The sequence below is a fragment of the Bubalus kerabau genome, chromosome 4, assembly GCF_029407905.1.
Source record: "Bubalus kerabau isolate K-KA32 ecotype Philippines breed swamp buffalo chromosome 4, PCC_UOA_SB_1v2, whole genome shotgun sequence".
Taxonomy (NCBI): Eukaryota; Metazoa; Chordata; class Mammalia; order Artiodactyla; family Bovidae; genus Bubalus; species Bubalus kerabau.
The window spans coordinates 49,498,645-49,512,884 of NC_073627.1; the positions used below are offsets into that span (position 1 = coordinate 49,498,645).

A 14,240-nucleotide genomic window follows, 5' to 3' on the forward strand; every position below is an offset into this window, starting at 1 on the left:
CTCCTTTCCTTCTCTTCCCTTCTCCCTCCAGAAGGGCATTTCTGGAAGTCTCCAGCTGGCCTGGGACCTGGGCAGCTGCTCTGCGTGTCCAAACCTGCCAGCCCCTCAGCTGTCACTCTGCTCCCAAAATAGCAGGGGTGGGGGGAGGGGAGAGGAGGTTGTTTATCTGGGAGGGAGGTGGAGAAGGGGTGTCCGAGCTGTGCCTAGGGAGCGGGGGTCTGCTGTGGGGGCTCCCGTCCCTCTGGATCTTTCTATCATTCTTTGGGGGGTTAGGAGCACCTGTGCCCCCAGGACTGGCCCTGAGTGGGATGTGGGGACAGAGGTTTGTTGGAACCTCCACGTGGTAATGGCTGTCCAGTCTGGGAAGGGGGAGGTCCCAGAGTATCAGTGACAGACGCCAGGGGCACCTGGCCCTGTGGCCAAATATGGTCCGGAGCCACCGGCTGGGGTGATAAAGTCTCCTGGGTGGGGGCTGGGAGGGGCAGACTGATGCTGGCCGGCTGGGGGTTCACACACAGAGGAGCCGCACCCCAGGAGGACTGACCGAGAACATTGTCCTTGAGAGAAAGTGAGCTGGCCCGGACTGTTCCTGGGACTGGGGAGGGGGAAGGGGGGGACCCAGGCATTTTAAGGCCTGCAATGAGAATTCAGGCCCTCGGTGTGGTGGCTTTACCCATCCTGCTGGGAGGGAGATGGAGGGAGGAAGAGGGACTCTTCTTTTGGAAAAAAAAAAAAAAATCAGAGTATAGTTAACAATTTTGCATTAGCTTCAGGTATACCAAGTGATTCAGTTATACATATAGCTATTCTTTTTTAAAAAATATTTATTTATTTTTATTTATTTAGCCACACCAGGTCTTACTTGCAACAAGTGGGATCTAGCTGCCTGACCAGGGATGGAACCCAGGCCCCCTGGATTGGAAGCATGGAATCTTAGCCTCTAGACTCCCAGGGAAACCTCTTCTTTTTCAAATTCTTTTCCTGTTTAGGTTGTTACATAATATTGAGCAGAGTTCCCTAGGAACAGAGACTCTGAGATCCCTCTCAACTTGGGCCCCACTCTTAGCAGACGCTGGGATGTCCTCCTGGGCAGTGGATTGGCGGGGGTTGAGGGGGTGGGCATCGTCCCCTTCCATCCTGGTAGGTGGGGACCCTGCAGCTCCAGACCTCAGAGCAGGAGCCCAGCCCCGGGTCTGGAGGGAGCTCTCCTGTCCCAACAGATGGCCGAGGCGGAAGCAATGCAGCTGAAGGAGGAGGGGAATCAGCATTTCCAGCTCCAGGACTACAAGGCTGCCACCAAGAGCTACAGCCAGGCCCTGAAGCTGACCAAGGATAAGGCCCTGCTGGCCACGCTCTATCGGAACCGGGCAGCCTGTGGCCTGAAAACGGTCTGGGGTGGAGAGGGGTGGGGAGCTGAGGGCTGGACTGGGATGCGGGTGAGGGGGCAGCTCCCTCCTCCTGACAGTCATGCCTGTCCTCCGAGCGCTGTCTCCTGGAACCCTCAGGTTGGAGCAGGGCGCCTCTCCCTGCTTTCTGGTACCCATCGCCTGACCCACTCCTCTGGGAGACGGGGAAGTCATCCACAGAGACAGTTCTCATCTCGTGGGAACTGGCATCAGGACAGGGGCTTTTCAGAGTTTATTTCATGGCATCTTAATCACAGACCACGAGGTCGCTGCTACTCTTGTGCCCATATTGCAGATAGGAAGCTCAAGACTCAAGAGGAGGGCTCAATAACTTCCCCAAGAGCTCTGGGTAGTTAGCAGCAGTGCGTACATGCTAAATCACTTGAGTCGTGTCTGACTCTTTGCAACCCCATGGATGATAGCCCGCCAGGCTCCTCTGTCCGTGGAATTCTGCAGGCGAGAACTGTGGAGCGGGTAGCCATGCCCTCCTTAGTCAGCAGCAGAGCCAGGTTCAAGCCTGAGTGTGCCTGATGCTTGTCCACTTTTCTACGCTCAGCGAGGAACCTCTGGCCTCTGACAGTGGCAGCGGCCAGCAAGCCCTGTCTCCTCACCTCGGGGATCCTCTCTGGCTGGGCCCACATTAACCAAGTTTCCTCCTTCCCCATTTCTCAGGAGAGCTATGTTCAGGCGGCTTCCGATGCTTCAAGAGGTGAGCCCTCCCTCGCTCTGATCTTGCCCTCCTTCCCTCCCCCTCAGCATCCCTGTTTAGTCTAAGAGGCTCTTGACACTCACAGATTGTATAAACGCCATCCTGGACATTGTAGGCAGGGCTTCAGATGGACCATCCTTGTGTGAAAGGATGCTCCAGGAAAGCCAACCCTAAGTCACATCTTTATACATAAAACATGCTGGGGCTGCTTCTTTTCTTAGAAAGATGCTCCTGGAAATCCTTTTGTCACAGCAAGGACACAGGCACTTTGGTGGAGGTTAGGATATGTTCCTGGGGGAGGGGTTGCTCCTCAGAACCACTCTGTGGGACCAGGTTTCCTGAGGGAAGAAGGGAAGCATTAGTTTATTCCACAGACACTAGGAGAGATAAACACACATCAACACTGTTTTCAGAGTGCCTCAAGTTCTGAGAGAACTTAGATTTAAGAGCATGATCAAAATGGGAAGACTTCTGGCTGCATTTTTAGGGTTATAATATGCAGAATGAAGGGGATTCTCCTCTGCATAGGTCTGTGTTGGCTTTTGATGGGGTCACTAATTTTTAAGGAGAGACAGAGATAGTCTGGAGTGAGTTCCGAAGGGAAGGACTTAGCTGGAGAGGGGACTGGAAACCCATCCTGTGAAGAGCAGAAAAGTGGCAATATTTAGCTCAGAGAAGGAACTCCAAGGTGGGACAGGGAGCTGCTTTCAAATTCCTGAAAGGCTGTCACAAGGAAGAAGGATTAGATTTCATCTCACAGTTTCCAGGACGGAACTTAAGACAAAAGGGCAAAGTTACAGGGAGATATATTTCAGGTTGGAGGAGGGAAGGGCTTTCTGAAGGAGCTGTCTGCCTTGAGATGGAAGGTGCTCCCCACAGCTGGAGGTATGCAAGCACCAACTGGATTAGTACTTGGCAGGGATCAAGGAGCCAAGACTGGAGAGTCAGGAATTGAATGAGATGACCCTTAAGCTCCCTTCCAACCTTGAGACAGTAATTCTTACCACCTCCCTAAATAAGGGGAGCCTAGGACCAGATGGTCTACCGCAGGGGTTTCCAGTCTCTGGGATCTAATGCCTGATGACCTGAGGTGGAGCTGATGTCATAATGATAGAGATAAAGTGCACAATCAACGTAATGCACTTGAATCATCCCCAAACCACACCCCACTTCCAGTCCGTGGAAAAACTGCCTTCCACGAAACTGGTCTACAAGGGTGCACACTCTCCAAGGGAGAGACAGAAGCCCTGGAGTTGGGGGGTGTGGTGGGGGAGGAAGGAGGGTGGTCTGCCGCCCAGCCTCCTGAGACTCTGCCTGCTTCCCTCGCTAGCCATTGATATCAACTCCTCGGACATCAAGGCTCTGTACCGGCGATGCCAGGCACTGGAGCACCTGGGCAAGCTGGACCAGGCCTTCAAGGATGTGCAGCGCTGTGCCACTCTGGAGCCACAGAACCAGAGCTTCCAGGAGACACTGAGGAGGCTCAACACCAGCATCCAGGAGAAGGTGAGCTGGATTCGGAAGGTGGCCCTTCCCACAAGCCTCGGTCACCTCTCCCGATTCCTAGTAGGGACCAGTTAGGGCAGCAGGACACCAGGGCTGGCCTACCTCCACTCCCTTGGACGGAGTGGTCATGTGGCACAGAACAGCTGGGCTGGGTGCCCCTATCTGTGAGGATCATAGATGCTGTGATGCTTGTTCAAAGGTACAACCCAGACAGGACTAGCATACCAGTCTTTTCAATTCCAGATGGAGGCTTAAAAAAAAAATTGCAGCTTAGTATGTCTTCACTATGATCTTCCTCTCTTTCTAGGAGGACAAAGGCAGCATGAGAAACCTGGGACCTGGAGGGAGGATGTTGCTGGGGGATGCAGGAGAGCCAGCAGGAACAGGGACTCTTTCCTAGGAAAATGGAGTGGGCTCAGGGAACTGGGACCAGAGATAAGGGGTCCTGCACCCTCTGTCCTCACTTAGCTACCAGTTTTCTGAGGGACACCTTGGAGTGCCGGCTTCCCCACTGTGAGAGCAGAAGGGTAACTTGATCACATTCTCCTTGCTCCGGGTCACAGTGACTTCTGGATGCCTGGGGCAGCCCCATGGAGGGACCACATGTACTGTCCAGAGTGCAGACTCAAGGGCTGTCAAAATACACACCAACCAGTGCCCAGAGAAGGGGTGGTGAATGAGCGACTTCCTGAAAGGAAAGGACCTCAGGGTGGAAATAGGTGGCACTGTGGCCCAGCAGAACAACGCTTCAGCGCACTGGGGTTGGGGTTGGGATTGGGACAGTGAGGGATGGAGACATTCCAAAATAATCGTTTAGGGACTTCCCTGGTGGTCCAGTGGCTAAGACTCAGTGGTCCCAATCCAGGGGGCCTGGGTTCCATCCCAGGTCAGGGAACTGGATCCCACATGCTGCAACTAAAGATCCTGTGTGCTGCTACGACGACCTGGGCACACCAGGTGAATGAATGTTTAAAAAGGAATAAGGAAGGAAAAAATGGTTTACCTTTGTTTCAAGTGCTACTTGAAAGCTGCTTCATGTCTCTGACCCTGGAGATACATTCCTGTTTTAGCCCATATTTAAACGTCTAACAGCAAGGCTGCAAAACTGGGGTGGTGATCTTTTTGCCTTCCAAGACTTGTGAAGACTAAATGGGACCTCGAATGTAACTACACTATAAGCTTTGTGGAGCAAGGGCTTGATTTTGTTCTCCCGTTCCAGCCCCAGCATCTGCCAGAGTTCCACCCGCGGTAGTAGTTCAGTTAGATGTTTGTTGGATGGATGAAGGAGTGATGGAGGCAGGCACGAAGAGCATACCCTAATATTACCCGAGATGACCTTTAAGTGGAGCTGACTGCAATGATGGGGATGCCCGCCTGCCTTCTTCCCGACTCCCCCCTCTCTTCTCAGCTCCGTGTGCAGTTCTCCACTGACTCGAGGGTTCAGACGATGTTTGAGATTCTCCTGGACAGAAACAGTGAAGCGGATAAACTAGAGAAGGTAAGTGCTGGGCAAGCAGCGAACCAGAAGAGGGCGCTCTAGGGGTGCGCAGGTAACTGCTTCCTGTGCGGACTCCGCCCCTGTGTCCGGACGGCAACGCCCCGACTCGTGTCGGTGGGCGGCTCCTTGGAGAAAGGAGACAAAGATGGGCCAGACGCTAACCACTTTAGGAAACAGCGTGAACTCAGAGAAGGGCCAGGGTTAGGGTAAGAACCACAAAGAGAGTCATGCTCAACACGAGAAGGTGCTCATGTTGAGTCATGCTCAACAGTGAGAACGATGAGGGTTGAATCCTGTCTTTGTATTTCTATTTTGTTCATCGTGTATTGTTTTTTGCAGTGCATGGATGTTGATATTTTAAAACATTGCATTCAATACCGCTTATCTTGATTACAGAAGTTTTTTGTACCCTGTAAAATCTGCACCCAAGGCGAGTCTCTTACTTGCCTCACCCTAGTTTTGGGCCTGAGAAACAATGACACGTCAAAATAATGCTTTATTCCATTTCAAAATATTGCAGCATCATTCTGAATTATGAAGATATTTATTCCTAATATCATCTTCTTAACCAAATTTGCTGCATTTTTAAATGTTTCTTTTTTCCTCCTTCAGAGGGAAAAAATGAATATCTGAATATAAGAATTTAACAGAAGATGCATGGGGAATTTTTGTTAGTTTTATGATCAGTAATCATATAATATGCAAATATAGGGGCTTCCCTAGTGGTCCAGTGGTTAAGACTCTGCCTTCCAATGCAGACAGCTTGGGGTTGATCCCTGGTTGAGGAACTAAGATCCCACATGCGGCAGGTGCTTTCAAAAAATTTTTTTAAATATGCAAGTATCTTTTATAACAAACTCTTATGAGGACTTGATGAGTTGTTATATATATATAAAAGCAGTACTTTGTACTCTGAAAAGTACAGAGCCCTTGACTTATAGAGTGATGATGGTTCTGCTCATGCTTGCCTGAAATTCTTTAATCAGCCTGCTCCCCAGCCTCTTGGGGGTTTCCCTGGTGGCTCAGACGGTAAAGCATCTGCCTGCAATGCAGGAGAAGGGGGTTCAATCTTTGGGTCAGGAAGATCCCTGGAGAAGGGAATGGTTACCCACTCCAGGATTCTTGCTTGGAGAATCCTGTGACCAGAGGAGCCTGGCCAGCACAATCCATGGGGTCGCAGAGTCAGATGCAACTAAGCATGCGCACCAACCTCTTACTCTCTGCCTGTTTGCCCACCTCCTCCCTTTCTTGCATCATGAATTCTTTGCCCAATCTCAGGGTCTCAGGTCCTCCTGAAGCCCTCCTCTCCAGATCTGGAGCCTTTTAAAGGATTTCAACACACAATTGGTTGCCTGCAGTTAGGAGAACCAACCGTAATACATCATTTTATGTAAGGGACTTGAGCATCCATAGATTTTGTTATCCACCAGGGTCCTGATAGCAATCCCCTGTGGATACTGAGGGATGACTATGAATGCATCCTCAAGGTGGAAGGGTTTATATCCTTCTTTTATATCCTCATTTCAGTTCAGTTCAGTCACTCAGTCATGTCCGACTCTTTGCCACCCCATGAACTGCAGCACACCAGGCCTCCCTGACCATCACCAACTCCTTGAGCCTACTCAAACTCATGTCCATTGAGTCCATGATGCCATCCAACCATCTCATCCTCTGCTGTCCCCTTCTCCTCCTGCCTTCCCCTTCTCCTCCTGCCTTCAATCTTTCCCAGCATCAGGGTCTTTTCCAGTGAGTCAGTTCTTCACATCAGGTGGCCAGAGTATTGGAGCTTCAGCTTCAGCGTCAGTCCTTCCAATGAATATTCAGGATATCATTTATATACATATATATACACATATATGTATATATGTACATATATATACATTTATATACACACAAATATATATATATATATAGAGAGAGAGAGACTCTGAGGACTCTCACACACACACATATACAGAATATCTTATATCTATATATCCTATATATATATATATATGTACTCAGGGTGGGAATAGACTTGAAAATGCAGCTCAACTGTCTATTTTTACAGACAGGGATCTGAGACCCAGAGAATGCTATGCCTTGCCCAAGGTCACAGGGCTAGCATGTGGCAGAATCATCACCCAGAGCTTTCAAATCCCATCTAGCATTCTCTACACACAACCTTCAATCTTCCCGAGAACCTTCTGCAACTTCAGATTTTCTTGAATAAAAGATGCCAAAACCATATTCAAGGAACATGTTTAATGGAAAGGAATCCCCAATGTAAAAACTTTAATTCTGTTACAAGATAAACTAAGACATATTAAACACTCTAAGAGTTTGAGCAAAATTTTTTGAACTGGGTAGCGTAAACCAGAAGTGGTTGGGAGTATTCCACCAACAAGAGCTAGGGAAAAGGCTTTTATAGAAAAGAGGTGAACCCTGGTGGTTCAGTAGTTAAGAATCCTCTTGCCATTGCAGGGGATGTCACTATGATCCCTGGTTGGGAACTAAGATCCCACATGTTATGGGGGAACTAAGCCTGAGTGTGGCAACGACTGAGCCCACGTGCTGCAAATACATAAACAAAACAAAACAAACAAAAACAGAAAAGAGGTAGTAGCCAAGCAAGGGAGTTATTTGATTGGCTGTAGCTTAAAAGTGTGCGTGCTTAGTCGTGTCGAACTCTTTGCAACCCCCCAGACTGTAGTCTGCCAGGCTCCTCTGTCCATGGAATTCTCCAGGCAAGAATACTTGGAGTGGGTTACCATTTCCTTCTCCAGGGGATCTTCCTGACCCAGGGATCGAACCGACATCTCTTGTGTCTCCTGCTTTAGCAAGTGGATTCTTTACCACTAAGTTCACCTGGAAAGCCCGATCTGTAGCTTAAGCAGTTGGCATTATTTGGGAAAGTCTCGTTAGCTATTTGTGATTGGTTGTCCTTCAGGGTCTTAACCTTGAGACAATACAGGGTTAGGGTTCTTTCGTTTAGTTGTTGTTTTGTTTTTAAATTGAAGTATAGCTGATTTACAAGGTTATGTTAATTTCTGCTGTTTAGCAAAGTGTGGTTTGGGTTTTCTTACTTAGTTGCTTAGGCATTGAAGCCACCTCAGACTAACGGGTTCCTTGATTAATTAATTTAACATTTCCCTACCCTTTTCTTTAAAAAAAACTTATTTGGTTGTGTTGGGTCTTCGTTGCAGCCCACGGGAAATTTGTTGCGGCGTGTGGGATCTTTTGTTGCGGCTCACAGGCTCAGTTGCTCCTCGGCGTGTGCAAACTTAGTTCCCCAACCAGGGTTAAGGCTTAGTGTGGGATCTTAGTTCCCCTCCCAAGGATTGGAAGGTGGAGTCGCCACCACTGGCCCACCAGGGAAGTCCCTTTCCTACCTTTTATAAGTCCTTATCCACAAGCAGATACGCACAGTTTTATTTTACCACAAGTGCCATCAGAGTGAATCTGCAATTCTGTTTCTGCAAACCAATGCTTTTTCCAAGTTGCCTCTGAGTCTTTTCATTTATGTCTTTGATGGCAGCAATATATTTTCATCCAGCTGGTCTTTATTGCAAGTTACTTTGTTTCTTGTTCTGAATTATGTTCTTGGGCTACATTCCCAGGAGCAGGGTTATAGGGCAAAAGAATATAAAGAAGTTTTGAAGACCCGGTCCTCGCCCCAGCCCCTGCACTTCGCTCATAGTCAAGGCCTCAGTAGCCAGACTTCCCTCCTGACCTTTGTTGTTTCCTTTGCACCTTCAGGCCGCCAACAACCTCATTGTCCTCAGCCGTGAGGAAGCGGGGGCCGAGAGGATCTTCCAGAACAACGGCGTGGCCCTGCTGATGCAGCTTTTGGACACGAAGAGGCCGGAGCTGATGCTGGCTGCCGTGCGGACCTTGTCGGGCATGTGCAGTAGCCACCGAGCTAGGGTGAGGGCGGGGGCGGGGCTCCTGGAGCAAAGGGCTGCCAGCCTGAGGACGGGGCGTTGACCTGTGGGCAGGGCATGGCTGGCGTGGATAGACCCTGATACGACGTCTAAAGCCGCCCCCCTCAACCTCGGTTGTATGGTCCCAGATTCAACGGAGACTGATCCTCTGGTTTGTTTCTTTGAGCTGAGAATGGGTCTGACTAAATAAAGAATAAGGGCTTCCCTGGTGGCTCAGATGGTGAGGAATCCACCTGCAATGCAGACAACCCGGGTTCGATCCCTGAATTGGGAAGATCCCGTGGAAAACGGAATGGCTGCCCACTCCAGTATTCTTGCCTGGAGAATTCCACAGACAGAGGGGCCTGGCCGGCTACAGTCCATGGGGTCGCAGGGTTGGACACGACTGAGTGCCTAACACTTTCACACTTAAAGATAAGTTTATTGAGAGTGGTTTCTGAAGAAGAGCTGAAGGCAATGGCTGTGACAGTGTTTTGTACTAAATCTTCAAAACCCAGTGTGTGTTTTACACGCACAGCCCATCTCAGTGTGAACTTGCTGAGTTACACACGTTCAGTGCCTCCCCTGGGGCCGCAGGCCACAGTACTGGAGGGCGCAGCTCTATCCCTCTGGAAAGGAGCATGGCTTGAGTCCGGGGCTTGCCGGGGGCCACGGGCCCCGTGAGATACCAGCTGCCTGGGCTTCTGTCCCGACTGCATGGGGCAGCCCTCACCTGCTCCCTAACATGCACGGCAGCTGGAAGGGACGGGGCAGCCAACTGACCGTGTGCTTCCCACTGGGGGTGTCTAGGCCACAGCGACCCTCCACGCAGTCCGGATAGACCGAATCTGCAGCCTCATGGCGGTGGAGAGCGAGGAGATGTCTCTGGCCGTCTGCAACCTGCTGCAGGGCATCATCGACGCTCTGTCTGGCGAGGACAAACAGGAGCATCAGGGGAAGGAAGAGGCCCTGGTTCTGGGTAGGAGACGGTTTTCAGCTTCGGTTCAGGGCGGGTGGAGGCAAGGAAGTGCCAGTTACTACCTCAGACTGAGCATTCATGTACATGGAGGTGGCCTGGTTATATTTTTCCATTTATTTTTTGACTATAAAAGTAACAGAGGCACAGTCACATTTACGAGAGCTAAAACGTGGAAGCAACTCAAGTGCCCTTCTATGGATGAATGGAGAAATAAAAGGTGGTGTCTGTCTCTACAATGGAATATTGTTCAGCCTTAAAAGGGCAGGAAATTCTGACACAGGCTACAACATGGATGAACCTTGAGGACCTTATGTTACGTGAATAACCCAGTCACAAAAACACAAATACCGTATATGCCACATATATGAGGTTTCTTTTCTTTTCTTCGTTTTTCTTCCGGCTGCAGACCTTAGTTTCCTGACTAGGGATCAAACCCGTGCCCCCTGCAGTGGAAGCATAGAGTCCTACCAACTGGACCACCAAGCAATGCCCTGTGTTTTCTAAAACAGTCAAACTCATAGAAACAGAAAGTTGCATGATGGTTGCCAGAGACGGGGAGGGAGGAGGAAATGAGTTGTTTAATGGGAATTTCAGTTTTGCAACTTGAAAACGTTTTTAAAAGTAACTGGTGGTTCAGTGGTAAAGATCCCACCTGCCAGTTCAGGGACGTGGGTTTGATCCCTGATCCAGGAAGATCCCACACGCCTCAGAGCAACTATTGAGCCTGTGCTCTAGAGCCTGGGAGCCGCATCAGCTGAAGCCTCTACACCCTAGAGGCTGGCTCTGCAGCAAGAGAAGCCACTGCAAAGAAAAGCCTGCACCTAGCATCTGCAGAGTAGCCCCCATCCACCACAACTAGGGAAAAGCTCATGCAGCAACGAACACCTAGCCCAGCCAAAAATAAGTAAATAAAATTATTTTTAAAAGTAACAGAGGCTTATTGGAGAAACTTGGAAAATTTTAGAAATATGTAAAATGAAAAAAAAAAAAAAAAAAAACCAACGACCTGTAAACATCCCTCCAGATAACTACTATCATCATTGCTATGTGAAATTTTCCAGTCTTTTTATAAAAACACATTTTTCACATTATTAAATTCTTAATTGTATTTTTGGTTGCGCTGGATCTTCAGGGCTGTGCACGGGTTTTAGGTGCGGAGCGTGGGGGCTGCTCTTCGCTGCGGTGCAGTGGCTTCCCTCGTTGCACAGGCTCTAGGCACATGAGCTTTAGGAATCGCGGGCTCTAGACCGGGGGCTCAATAATTGTGGTGCACGGGCTTAGTTGTTCTCAGCATGTGGGATCTTCCCAGACCTTCCCAGTAAGATGTCTGGATCGAACCTGTATCTGCTGCATTAGCAGGCCAATTCCTATCCACTGTACCACCTGGGAAGTCCCTTTCCAGTCTTTTTTTTTCCTATCCATTCATATAAATATTTATTTAATGAAGTTGGAATTCAACTTGGATGTTGTTGTTATTCAGTTGCTAAATCATGTCCGACCCTTTGTGACCCCATGGACTGCAGCCTGCCAGGCTTCCCTGTCCTTCACTATCTCCTGGAATTTGTTCAAATTCATGTCCATTGAGTTGGTGATGCCATTGAACCATCTCATCCTCTGCCACACCCTTTCTGATCACCCTTCGGGGTGTTGTCTAGAATCCTCCCTCCGTTCTTTGGAATGATACTCTCCGGGAAATTCCAGGATCTGGAAAGAAGTGCATTCGATATTTCCAGAGTCCTTCCAGAAGCCCCAGCCATCCCTGGTGCTATACATGTCAGACACCCTAGTCCTCTCCATTCACCCCTGTCCTCTCCTTCCTCAGACTCCAAGAAGGACCTGAAGCAGATCACCAACCACCTGCTCAACATGCTGGTCAGTAAGAAGGTGTCTGGCCAGGGTAGGGATCAGGCCCTGAACCTGCTCAATAAGAACGTCCCCAGGAAGGACCTCGCCATTCACGACAACTCCCGCACCATCTACGTGGTTGATAACGGTGAGGAGGTGGGAGGGTCTGGGGCTCACGCCAGCCTTTCCAGTGGGCACCGGGGAACCACGCAACAAGCAGATGGTGGAAGTAGTGTGGCTCTTGTCTGGGAGAGGTCTTCATTCCCAACTGAAAAGCCAGGAAAAGACATTAGCATGTTAGGATCCACCAGTGGGCTAGTGAAGCTGTCGGTCCTGGCTCTGAATTCAGAGCCTGAATGCACACAGAACACAGTCAAAAACATCTGGGCAGAGTTTCCTGTGGCAAGTGCCAAAAAACCAAACCAAACTTCACCAGTGGGAGTAACATTTCTGAAGTCTCATGCTGGCAAAATGCAGGCCTTCCAGAAGGGAGAAATGGCATCAGTGTACTTTATACAAAGACCAGTAAGAGTGCTCCAGAAAACATCCATTAAATTTGTCAGCTCCAGGGCGTCACCCCTGGAGATAGCCCCAAATCACTTTCAGTTGTTCAGGAATCATACTTATGGCTTTATGATCTCCTGTGATAAATTCTCCCACAGGTATCATGACATTTAGACCATACCTTTTCTAAAATGTTCAAGCCAGCTTTTATCAGCTTGACCTTTATTCTGTTTTGATACAGCACTTGTCTTGTTTGGTTTTCACAGATCTCAGCAAAGTTCATGTGCTTAGACTTAAACATATTACTCTAGTGCTTAAGCCTCCTCCACTCAACACTCCCCTCCCTCCCCACTCCAGTTCTGGTCTTCTCTGCACGTATCACAAAGGCTGGGCATTGACAATGTACTTCCCTCTGCACTAGGATCTAGGCCCAACAACACGGTTTATGGGATAGAGTGGGTGAGGAGCAGTCTCTGTTCTTCTAGGCACCGAAATGAATAGCATTTAGGTAAAAAATAGTGTAGACTTAAAGTATCTAGGTATCTGGTTAAAAGCTGCAATGTGGGAGTTGTTTGTTGTGAAAACTGGGCTGGAGGACCTGGGTAGGGGAGTGACCAGGATGTCAAGACTGAAGTGAGTTTCTGGGTTCAGGCAGGGGCAGACACGGACAAAGGGGAGGTCCAGGGTGTTCTAGCAGAAGAGAAATGAGATGCTCAAGATGAGGGCAGACTGAAGGGAAAGCTAGGGGATGAGGCTGGGGACGTGGAGCAGTTGCATTTCATGAAGCCTTTGGAGAGCCAGGCTGGGAGGTGGGGTTGGTTCCTCAGGCCCCTTCCAATGACTCCTCAGTCTTGCCAGTGCTTTTGTGTTTGTGTGCTAAAATACACAGCACAAAATTTACTGCCAGGCACTTTTAATGCCCCCTGCCCCTGATCCAGAGTATCATGCCTCCCAGGGTTTACCTAGAATGCCCGCCCCCCCCCCCCCACCACTTAACCTGTGCCACCCTAGGTCTGATCAGCTCCTAGCCACCACTGCAACCTGGCTCTGAAATCAAGCTATCGTCCCGGAGGTAGTGGAGCCTCACAGTTAACATCGTGGGCTTTGAAATCAGAGAGGGTCCCTGCTATGTCACTTGCCAGCCTTGTGGTCTTGAGCAAGTTACTTGACTTCTCCATGTCTTGGTTTTCTGCTCTGAAAAATGGCAATATTAATTTCTACTCACTAGTAGGGTCAATGTTAGGATTAAATGAGATAGCATGTAGAAATCTCCAGCACACAGTAAGATTACCTTATTGTAATCTTTATACATCTGTCTTCTCTATTGTAGTCTGAGCTTTTTGACATCAGGGTTGTCCTTTATTTTGGTAGCTAGCACCTCGTTTACTCATTCATTCTTTTATTCGACAAATATATAATGGCTGAATTAGCCTGGGGGGTAATAGGAAACCTTTGAAGATTCTTCAACAGGAGAAGGGATAATAATCATAATGGTAAATATCCTATTTGCTAAATAATTAATAAATATTTAGTGTCATGATGTGTCTAGATTAGCACTAGGCCAATGTTTCTGTACATTATCTTGGTGAATCCTCAAACTCTATGAGGTAGGTAGTATCATTCCCATTTTACAAAAAAAGAAACTGAAGCCTGGAGAAAAGAGAATATAAAACAGTATTTGAGGAAGATTATATGTCAACCCACAGAAGGTTAGCACTGGTCAGTCAGTTCAGTCACTCAGTCGTGTCAGACTCTTTGCGACCCATGGACTGCAGCATGCCAGGCCTCCCTGTCCATCACCACCTCCCGGAGCCTACTCAAACTCATGTCCATCGAGTCGGTGGTGCCATGTAGAGTCCTCTGAGCTCAACTAGTCTTGACTGTGTAAATG

At 48.9% G+C, this 14,240-nt stretch overlaps 1 protein-coding gene across 1 annotated transcript in view; it reads left to right on the forward strand.

Annotated features, from left to right (window-relative positions):
• Positions 1 to 410: 410 nt before the first annotated feature.
• Positions 411 to 14,240, forward strand: part of UNC45B (unc-45 myosin chaperone B) — a 30,707-nt gene continuing 16,877 nt past the window's right edge. The window contains exons 1-8 of the mRNA XM_055577290.1: positions 411 to 568; positions 1,221 to 1,388; positions 2,079 to 2,115; positions 3,446 to 3,621; positions 5,030 to 5,119; positions 8,858 to 9,025; positions 9,832 to 10,000; positions 11,823 to 11,993. Of these exons, the coding sequence (XP_055433265.1) occupies positions 1,221 to 1,388; positions 2,079 to 2,115; positions 3,446 to 3,621; positions 5,030 to 5,119; positions 8,858 to 9,025; positions 9,832 to 10,000; positions 11,823 to 11,993 (979 nt within the window). The 5' untranslated portion in view covers positions 411 to 568. The remainder of the gene's footprint in view (positions 569 to 1,220; positions 1,389 to 2,078; positions 2,116 to 3,445; positions 3,622 to 5,029; positions 5,120 to 8,857; positions 9,026 to 9,831; positions 10,001 to 11,822; positions 11,994 to 14,240) is intronic.